This window comes from Triticum aestivum, chromosome 2D (assembly GCF_018294505.1).
Source record: "Triticum aestivum cultivar Chinese Spring chromosome 2D, IWGSC CS RefSeq v2.1, whole genome shotgun sequence".
NCBI classification, from domain to species: Eukaryota; Viridiplantae; Streptophyta; class Magnoliopsida; order Poales; family Poaceae; genus Triticum; species Triticum aestivum.
In genome coordinates, this window is record NC_057799.1 from 6,839,627 (window position 1) to 6,850,605 (window position 10,979).

At 42.4% G+C, this 10,979-nt stretch overlaps 1 protein-coding gene across 3 annotated transcripts; it reads right to left on the reverse strand.

The window, feature by feature from the left end:
* Positions 1-1,676: 1,676 nt before the first annotated feature.
* Positions 1,677-10,649, reverse strand: LOC123050992 (sterol 3-beta-glucosyltransferase UGT80A2). 3 transcript variants are annotated; one of them, XM_044473717.1, is made up of 15 exons: positions 10,334-10,649; positions 9,700-10,116; positions 8,548-8,729; positions 7,783-8,025; positions 7,528-7,639; positions 7,277-7,447; positions 5,755-5,818; positions 5,609-5,666; positions 4,906-5,083; positions 4,139-4,269; positions 3,486-3,588; positions 3,319-3,395; positions 3,025-3,072; positions 2,563-2,712; positions 1,677-2,090 (listed from the first exon to the last, which is right to left on the reverse strand). In XM_044473717.1, the coding sequence occupies exons 1-15, from the start codon at positions 10,611-10,613 to the stop codon at positions 1,914-1,916; spliced, it is 2,391 nt and encodes a 796-aa protein (XP_044329652.1). In that variant the 5' UTR covers positions 10,614-10,649; the 3' UTR covers positions 1,677-1,913. The 3 variants fall into 3 exon arrangements, with proteins under 3 accessions (XP_044329652.1, XP_044329654.1, XP_044329653.1); XM_044473719.1 differs by lacking the exon at positions 10,334-10,649 and having other exon boundaries at positions 8,548-8,745; positions 9,726-10,159; XM_044473718.1 differs by lacking the exon at positions 10,334-10,649 and having other exon boundaries at positions 8,548-8,768; positions 9,770-10,128.
* Between the last annotated feature and the right edge of the window lie 330 nt (positions 10,650-10,979).

A 10,979-nucleotide genomic window follows, 5' to 3' on the forward strand; every position in this document is an offset into this window, starting at 1 on the left:
GGACGTACAGTATATAACAAAGATCAGAGCTTCGCCCCGTATGCGGAATGATTTCTTGTCCTGGTTCCCGGAGAAGAGCGGGAACTTTACGGTGAAGAGTGCTTATAGATTAGCCACATGTGATCATAACACGGCCTTTGCGGGTGGTTCTTCTAGCTCAGACCCTGAAGGGAACCGCTCGCTGTGGAACAAGATTTGGGCATCCAACGTACCACAGAAAATGAAGATCATAGATTGGCGAGTGGTTACAGGTACCCTAGCGACTCAACAGTGCAAGAATTACTGACATTTGGCCACACGCTCACTTTGCCCTATCTGTGGGGTAGAGGAGGAGTCTACCTTTCATGCCTTGATCACCTGCACTCAGGCAAGAATTTTGTGGATCAACATGCGTAGTAGATGGCCTCTTCCGGATGACGATCGCCTCATTCATACTGGGAAGGAATGGCTAATGCTCCTACTTGATTCATGTTCAGAAATGGTTTGTGACATGGTAATTATGCTGATTTGGCGGATATGGCAGATACGCAACGACTGCTATCACGGTAAGGAAGCCCCACCCGTGCCTGCATCGGTTGAGTTCTTGGTTAGTTACTATAAATCCATCAACCTCGTGGGCAAGTTTTCAGCGGAGGAGATTATCAAAGGCAAGATGCCCTCGGTGCCATAGGTGGTGACGCGCCAAAAGATGGTTGTGGCCACTGTACCATGGCCGGCTCCGGCGCGGGGTACGGTCGCCCTGTCCGTGGATGGTTCGTTTAACCCACAAGATGACTCCACGGCGACCGGGTGTGTTCTCCGGGACAATGAGGGCTCAATCTTATTTGCGGCATACAGATATATTTTCCACTGCAACTATCCACTTGAGGCAGAACTACATGCAATGATGCAAGGTATGGCTCTTGCCATACAGCACTCAAATTCACCGGTGGTGTTGCAATCGGATTCCCTGGAAGCTTTATCCTGCCTATCAACAAATGCTCTACGACGGTCAGCTTATGGCCAGTTAGCCCTAGAGATTAAGTATTTAGCTAGTAGTAGGGAGTTTGTACCTCAGAAGATTAGTCGTCTACAGAATAGAGCTGCCGATCGTTTGGCTTGTTACAGCCGTACGGAGCGAGCAACTGCTATTTGGCTTCATTCAGTTCCACCTTGTATCAAGGATTTGTGGCCTCTCGACTGTAACTCTATAACTTTGCAATCAAACTCCCTTTACCGTCGCAAAAAAAACAAAAACATCTAAAAAATATCAGAATTTTTAAATTGTATTTACTATTTATTTTTAATTTACTGTTCATGAAGGAGCATATATATGCACCCCAGAGCCAAAACAGCCCTCCCAATGAATAGACATAGAGTTGTCTTTTCGTACAAGTAATATTTCACAAGATATAGCCCAATTTACAACCATGACTTGTTTTCATATTTTTGGAAACTGGGAAAAAAATACTGGGATGACATAATTACTTTCCCCTGTGCATGAGGTCACAGGTCTCTACTTTATCTTAAAATGAAGACCTGTAGTAGAGCTAGGAAAAACTTGAAACATAATTATAACCATGACATGCCTGGCAGTTTCAAATTAAACCATGTTGTAAACTGCAAAAGGATTAACTGAACTAATCTGCACTCTGAAGTTTTCCATATACACAGGTTGCCTGGTCATACATGAGAGATGCAACCACACCAAAATGATGTATTAAAATCATCAGACAAATACTCTTTACACAACACACATACAAAAAAACGCAAAACGATAAATCACGGGCTCCTGGTCGCATGCATGTACATCAACTTCTAACATTTGGCTTCCACATTCTTATCGCACACAATGGCATAGCGGTCACCCAAGAGCCTTTTTTTACACTCTTCTTTCAGCAGGGAGGAATGGTATACCTGCATCTGACCAGCACCTAAGAGCACCCCAAACATTTACTTACTGGGCCTAGGAACTCTAGAAAGCCGTGCGTTGGTGGGGGTGAATTTTCATCTGTTTTACAGGGCAGGTGTTTGAGGAATGCCCTGACTGCGCCCGTTACACCGTCTTCTGATTCCATGGCCTTGGCAAGCTCCACAGCCTTTTCTTTCACCTGAAAATCACATGGGGAAAATACATGTTTGCTGTAATTCTACCAACAGGAGATCATACAAACTAGTGGGTTATAAATAAGTTCTGAATCAGGGAAGTTTAGTTTAGTACTGATTTGTGTATATGTCCCAAAGCTGTTCCAATCTGAGAACTTAATATCTGAATTTGAACATTCTAACTATCCAATTTAACGGACCGGTTCCTGTTTCTTGGCAGTAACCAGTCTATTCCTGGCTTTTGGAACCATGCTGGGTACCAAACTACGAATGCACCAGCGAAATTAGGAACGGAGGGAGTAATTATCAAGGTGACAATCTAGCAATTTTGTATATCAGTATATCATCACCATATCTGCAACACTGCCTGCAGCCTACCTATGCACATCTGTGTCCATATTCTTGTTATCTATTTTTGCGATATGAAACAAAAGAAAAAGTCTCATCTGCCCAAGCGCAAAGAATTTGTAGAGTTACCTCTGGATCCAACATGAATTTTATAGCATCAACCAACTTCTGCAAAGTGAATTGATCAACCGGTATAGGCGAAGGCCCTACCCCTCTAGCATGCACCCGCTCTCCCCAGAATGGTTGGTCGCCAAAGAAAGGTACAATAGTTGTAGGACACTACAAATCACCAAAACACTGGGTTAGAACTAAACTAAATATAACTGGTCCAAAAATAGCAAATATTATGATCAGGTGCTAGTTGCCAGTTGCTTAGCTAGTTATAAGAGTAAATGCTGCGAACAAAAGATGTCTCTAGCAACTGCAGGCTTGCCCTGATCAGGAATTGTTTTCAGCTGATGCTAACTCTACCTAACAATAATTGGCTTGGAAAAGTAATACTGTAGTTGCATCAAGAATAGTGTGGAAGTCATGTGGCATTCTAATGAATAGCTCGTAACGTAGTGCGAGAGAGAGAGAGAGAGAGAGTACCGCTGCTTTCAGGCCGGCAGCCGTCGTTCCAGCACCACCATGGTGTACCTGTGGAGGTACAAAAAGGTGTGAGCCTTCCTCTCAACAGAATAAACAGACACTATTAGCACCATAGTGGCCACACTGGAGTTCTTTCACCAAATTTTCTTAAGTATGACCCATGAAAACTGTTGGTTAATTAGTTTTGCAAAATCAGGAAACATTCGATATTTGATGATCAATAAAAATACTATACGAATGAAACATAATATGATCCATGCACTAAGCCACCAAGAGTAACAAGAAAAGGCTTACCACTGCCTTACACTGCAGGAAAAGCCAGTCGTGAGGGCAGTTGTCAAGAACATATATGGAATCTTTTGGTTCTGCCACTGCAAAAGGTTCAAGACTCAGGATGGACTCAAAATATATGCCCACAACCAAATAGTGCAACATGCTCACAAATCATAAGATGAACTTACATGTTCCGAGGCCACCCCAACCCTTGTTAATGATACCTCTCTGTCCAGTCATTTCGAGTGCCTTGACAATGGTTTCAGTCATCTTTGCTGGATCTTGAACTGGCTAGTGTATCAGAAAAAAAAATGAAAGAATCAGGTAAGTTATTATGGTGGCTTTTCAAAAGCACCTAGCATCTGAATTTTAAATTTCACAGTTAGTTGAGACTATTTTTTTAGATGTAATGTTAACAGCAAACCCCTATTTGAACTAGTAACAATTCCCCTAACTAACTAGAGCTACTAAACTATAGAGCTAAACTACCCTCCGCCTAAAGCACACAAATAACTTCTTCTGCTGTGAGATGCTACAAAGATTCCAAGTGGCAAACTTGCTTCTTATTACTACTGTAGGTAGTGAAAAAAAAGCATGTGCAAAGTCGCTTTCTGCTGTAAAACATGAAGAGTTTCACTAATCCACAAAGTGCATTCACTGCCAATGGCATCAGGGTAATCAAGAAAGATCCGCTACGCAACTACATAACTAACCCTGTTTTGCACCATATCAGTACAATAAGTTAAACAGAGCAGGTCAAATAATGCACCATATCAGAATTGGAATATTGGAACTTAAAACCAACATGCAGTAAATATAAGAAAGGTCAAACTGATCTTACAAGGCTACCAAAACCAACATAAATGGGTTTGTCACCCGCTTCAAGCCATTTCACAAGTTCTTCAGGTGGTACGTAATCAGACGCAAGATCGAGAAAGCAAAATCCAACAACATCGATCTTGGGGCCCCAGTCTGCATTCAAATAGATGACAAATTTTAACATTGAGCCACAAACCATTAGCAACAACAACATCTGAAAATTCCAATGCAATAGTTTTCTCAATAATTTACTCCACAATTCACAACTGCAGTTATAATCTTGAACACGAATTATAGAAGCTCCTTAAATAATTAGCAGTGATAAGATATGCACATATTCTAGCAAGTACTAAGCACTTCCTTCTAATTTTAAATTTTAAATAACAGCATTTCCTGATATTTCAATCTGCTAGCTTGTAGTAAAGAGGCAATTGAGATGCAACCGCTCAGCACCCAAAATTTTAAGCTTGCCATAATATAGACAGGTCTGAAGGAGTGCTGCAATGACTCGAGTATGCAACATCACTGGTGTCAACCATCAGCTAGTTAACTTACCATGTCCAATTCTTCTAAATACTAGCAAAAGGATGCAATGGGAGAAACACAAGACCAAATGAACCTGTTACTATCTTGACTTTGCCTATATTCTGTTTTGTAAAATGGGATAGAAACAAGATCATTCGACCATATAAATTACTTTTAACTTTGGCAAATTGGCAATTGAAACAATCAAGAACGACAAGGTTAAGCATGGTCCAGTTTCAGCTCAAATTAATATGAATCAAACACCTTTCGGTTTTGGGACAAGGTGAGGGCTCCAGATGTATCCATGAGGAATGTCACTTCCAGAACCCTGTGCACCACTTAGGTATGTTACTGGACGCAGCTTCAACTTCTTTTTCCTGAATTCGTTTATCATATCACGTATCCCAAGCCAAATCATAGAGTCAACAATTTGGTAAGAAAGCTGCAAATGCAGACAAACACGAGGTATCAGAGCAATTTTATGGATGAAAGAAACATACGGATTTGCTCTATGTTTTGCAATATCAATTTCACTTTCATTGACAAGTGACGAATTAAAAAAAACAGCCTTGCCTCAATGCTTCGAAAGTACTAACACTGTAGGTTTTCTTAATTTTTATAGCATGAAACAACGTGACCAACTATAGATTTCATATATAGCCAAGGTTCATGCATATGTGCGTGAACTACTCAACTGGGATTCACTACAGCAAAAAAGAAAACACCCTAGTGATGTACTACTCCATACGATCAGATGGACCTCAAACTTAAACACATCCATAGACAAGGTGGAAGACAAATAATAACAGATGGCAAAGTTTTTCTTCTTTTTTTCTTTTTTTCTTAAACTAATTTCCACAAGTACCGATTTTTGTGTTCCTTTTCATGAAATTTGCAATGATCTAGAAAAGCTTCACATTAGTCACTCGATACCCAGAACAAATAAGTAAATACAATGTGAACTCACTCGATATCCAGCTGATGTTTTCACTCGAGAAAGAGGATGAGGAAATTCGCTAGTTGGCCTGAACAAGCAGCATATGTTAGATCTCCAAATGACAGTATTCATCAGCAACTGTCTTTCAAAGAGGAAGCAGAACAAAAATGACTCACGTCCATGGCATGGTAAAGAATATATGAATGGGTACTTTTAGTGCCTCTGCCACATGTGTATGTCCTGAATAAATACTGAGGTCAGCAGGATGACATAGTTGTAATGGTAAAATATGGTAATCAAGTTGCTTATCCAGATCATAAAAGGGGAAAATATGCAAAAATTAAATTTAGTGATAGAAAGGCACACATTAACACATAAGGGACACAACAGCAGACCTCATAATATATGGACGCGTATGGAAAATCACACCATTCAGCATGGACCAAAACCCTCACATTTAAAAACTACAAGTTGGAACAGAGAACCACTCCATTGTGGTTTTGCCATCAGTCGAATAGCTGAAACTAAAAGGTTTTAGTATCATTTCATCTCCTAACATTTGCCATGCCCTATTTGAAAAGAGGAAAAGGTCCATACTCCACTACCTACTTTGTGGATGGTTCTGTATAGCACTCTCTAATTTAACCAGCATTTAACGCTTTCGACTTGAGCAGACCAAATTATAACGTGGATCTGGTTTTTAGGATGATTTCACCATGCTGGTAGGTTTACGTAGTGAAGTCAAGGTTTTAAATGTTAACTCACCCCTCAAGATAAGATGTCCTTTTGATGATTTTCACATACAAAGAAACTGGGTGAGTGTTTATTGTCATAAGTAATCTTGATAAAAAAAAGAGCTGGTCCGATTTTGGTCGTATAAATCAAATTTATGCATTTAGTCATGAGGTGCAGTTCATTCAGATTATGACTATTCCTCTTTGTTCTTTCTTTTTCTCTTTACCATTCGTAATCTTGAATTCCAAGAATGGAAGACAACAGAAATTAACCAAACATGTGCCCTGGCAGAAACGAGATGCCTCTAGAGGAAAGGTGAAACCAAAAGATAACTGTATGAGTTTACATTACTAAGCAAAGCTGTTATTAGTATGGCACAAGACAAAGCACACCATGAACATGCTAAAGCATAAATAATAAATTGATCTATCTCTACAAAACTGTTCTGCAATGAAATTAATCTCAACAACACAACAACAACAACGAAGCCTTTTAGTCCCAAACAAGTTGGGGTAGGCTAGAGCTGAAACCCATAAGATCTCGCAACCAACTCAAGGTTCTGGCACATGGATAGCTAGCTTCCACGCGCCCCTGTCCATGGCTAGATTTCTTTGGTGATATTCCAGTCCTTTAATGAAATTAATCTCAAATCAGAAAATAACCAAACTGAATGTTGTAAGAATAAATTGTGCATGAGTGAGGTTGATAAGATTCAAACAATATTACAGAATCTTATGGTCATGTGGGAGAATTCAATCCCGATCCTATATAAGAACCATGTAGAATAGTATTTTGCACCTTGTAATCATTATAACCAAGATTTTTGAGGCATGATCATAAGATGACCCTCATCCTGTCTAGAACTGATATTTTACGGTTTGCTACTGAGGTTGTTTACTATTAATACATGAGCTTTGTGTTTCAGTCATAAAAAATAATTCAAAGTAAACAAAATATACTGACCATATGCTGGTGGGTTCGCAATAATTGCATCCACTTTGAAAGCAATACCGGTATCAGGGTCAGGATCCTTGCATGCAGGCAGTAGGGAAAATATAATTTCTTTCATTTGTTTTCTTTGAACAGGAATTTCTGATGGGCCTGAAGGTAGGAACCCTTTATTCTTCACCATGTCTGCTCGAAGTGAATGAAGCAAAAATATTAATCTTCATCTGATATGGAAGTTAGAAAAAAATAATCACTAAAAAACATACATTCAGCAAGTACTTTTGGATCTCCACCCAGTGGAAAAAACTCCAGCCCAGCTGTGAGTATGAACTCCTTATAGTTAGCATGAGTGGCTAATCTCACACGGTGTCCATAATCCTACAATAAAGGTGATAACTGATCTTTGTCATACTAAAAAAAACATAAATGTGATGACATTAAACTGGAAGAGAAGCTCATGGAACTAATCGGAGTTAGCAAACAATAATATGAGATTAACAATAATATTAGCTTGGGCTAACCTGTAAGCGTTTTCCTATTGCAACAAATGGCTGAACGTCTCCCCTTGTACCCACGATAAGTATAACAATCTGTATTGGAGGTCTGTATGGTATATCTGATCCATCTAATGATTCTTCAACAACAACATCCTCATAGCCATCCACTGCTCCAACGTCAATTGGAGTCGCTTCTAGAGTACTTGGTACATTAACAACCACAGTTCCATCATCCTTCACTGTAGCTATTCGATTTAACATTTTGAGCTGTGTGAAGTTAAATATGCAGAAGATTAGAAGAGAGAGAAATCCAGCACCAGACACGAAGTAGTAAATCTGGCCATGTTTCAAGCTTCCATGCAATGCATTGTAATATGTCAACAACAACAACAACAAAGCCTTTAGTCCCAAACAAGTTGGGGTAGGCTAGAAGTGAAACCCATAAGATCTCGCAACCAACTCATGGCTCTGGCACATGGATAGCAAGCTTCCACGCACCCCTGTCCATAGCTAGCTCATTGTAATATGTCAAAACTTACAAATTTTAATATACTATGTTGTTCCGACCCACTAAAGCACTTACAATTTCATCAGCTCCAACTTCTATAGAGATGCAATTACATATAAAAAGAACTATCTCCCAAACATATTAATGACAATCTTCATACAGAAGCTAACATAATTAACAATTCAATACCTCCTAGATTTACATAACCAACACATGGACCGTGTCAAGAAGAAGCTACATTTCATCATACTAAGGAAGATAAGAGGACCAGCTATACACACCTTTTTCCTTATGGAAATCTTATCATCCAATAACTGTTTAGTAGGATCATCAGCTGGATTATTTTGTTTGCGCCTCTCAGTTTTTGACCTTTCCAGATTTGATGGGCCTGTAGTTTCAGCAGTTATCTCGGTATCGTTGATCACCCCTGGCATAGTGCTTGATCTATGGAGGTTTCCGTTATCTGCAAGGAAGGATGACTTGAGGGTTGGATTAGAAGGAAATGATAACATTTATTATTTCCAGTCACATTATCACTAGATAAATAGAAGAAACTTGGACTAAATTGTACGAACAGAAAACCAACTAATAAGTTCTCTTAGCACACCCTCTTACTGGGTGCCGGCGTGCTACTTTTTTACAGTCGATGCAACTGTGTGTCATGGGATAAACTGGGCACAACTACAGAAAAAGTTCAGAAACATTTAGTTTGGGTAAAATCATACAAATAAATAAATGTACTCTACTACTGTCTAGTGTTCTCTGACAATACGAACAAGCAATTTCCTCAGAATAGCAAGCACTATTATACGCAGAAACTTACAATCTAAAAAAAGTGCCCAGAAAAGCGAAGGAACGGGAATAGACGGCAGCAAAGGAGAAACGACAAATGGTTCAGACCGGCACAATCCACAAGTCATGTATAGTAGTGTCAAAAGCCCAACCCGGCGCTTAAGGGTGTTACCGTTGTCGCTGTCCCCACTGCGCGGCAATGAGCCGGCGACGGTTTACCCGCGCAGCAGAAGTCAAAAGAAGCACACCTGCTCGGCAGCAGAACCAAAATTGGCGAACTCCCATGTTTCCAGATTTCAGTGGCGCTGGTTAAAAGTCATTTTCCAGCAGCGAAATTGCCGGATGGAAAATATCCGGGCAAGCAAGAGACACATCCCGCATGTGGCTCTGCCTAATTAGCAGGCCAGCTCCCTGATTCGGGAGGCGGGCGTTGTGTTACTCCCTTTGGAGAAGTGAGAAGGACGAGAAATTCGCTGATCCTCGTCTCTATATATGAGTATATCTGTGTACTTTTTTGGTGGGAAGAGAACCCTAAGTCTGTCAGACTCGTCCCTCCGTTCTCTGGAGCCGCCTAGAGACCACTAGGAGACGAGATGAGGCCCGCCCGCCCTAGACCTAGAGACGAGATTGAGGCCTTTTACCTGAGGCGGAGAAGACGCGCGGGCGCGGAGGGGCCAGGGGCGTCGTCGGTGGGGCGCTCGCCGTTGTGCGCCGCCGCCGTCGCCGTCGCCGTCGCCGCGGCCCCCTCTCCTCCTCCTCCTTTGATCTCCTCCACGACCTCGTCGCCTCCCCCGCCTCCGGTCGGCTCGGCAGCGGCGGCCATTTGTAGCCCCCGCCCCTGTGGGGGGTCGGGAGATTCGAGGCTTGCGTAGCTCCTCCTCCCTGCCTGTCCCCCTCCGACCCCGACCCCGACCCCCGTTGCGTTGCGGCGGGGAGGGGGATGGATGGATTCGCGGCGGGCGGCCGACGCGAGAGGAGGAGGAGGAGATGCGGGAGGGAGGGGGGAGCAAGGAAGGAATTTTGCTGGCTGTGCCGTGCTGCTGCGAATCCGGCCTGAGCTGTAAGCGAGGATCAGGAAAGGAATTTAGTTAACCCGATTTAATTAATTAACAGATTGGCTGGATTAATTAGGAGTAGAGATATTTTGTTTCTTTTGATTTGATTTTAGGGGGAGAGGGGGAGAGATGGAGTGGATCCCGGCGGAGCAGGAGGGAGGAAAGCAGCTGCACGTTGGGTGATGACACGTCGCGTAAAGGAAGGGGGAGGAAGCCCCACCTGGTGTGGTGTGGTGAAGTGGGTGGCCGGGCCGACGGCGACGGCGACGGCGACGGCCGTTGCCCTGCTGCCCGCCGGCCCCCGGTTGCAATGGATGAATGAAACTATATAAGGGGATAAAGGGGCTAACATCAGCAATTGTATCCGTGAAGGAGATCGGCGTAGTCATGATGGTAGGGGACAGAGAACTCAACGTAATGGCGGAAGAGGTTTGCACCTCAGCGGCCTTTTGGGAGAAGTAGCCGGGAGGCAGTGGCAGCGGCTTTGGTGGAGGAGCCATGCCCTATGGTCGGATACCATGTAAAGTTTACATAAACTCGCGATTCATTATTTGATGGATGGGTGCAATGTTTATATAGTACAACGTGTGACTTGAAGTACAAGTCGTATCTAAACTTGGTGAGTTACAAGGATTGGGGTTGTTAGAAGAGACAGTTCACGATTTAGAGGGGATAAGGCCCAGGGCCTCGTATAAGCTCGTGGTGCTCTCTTGTTGGGCCTGGTTGGTGAACCAAGATGCTTGTGTAGCAAGCTCATGATGCACATGTGGAAACACTAATTAGCGGACCTGGTAATTGCGTAGGGGCGCGAGATGGGATCCCCGCCGCGGTGCCGGAGTATTCACAGGGAAAAGGGGATCGATGGG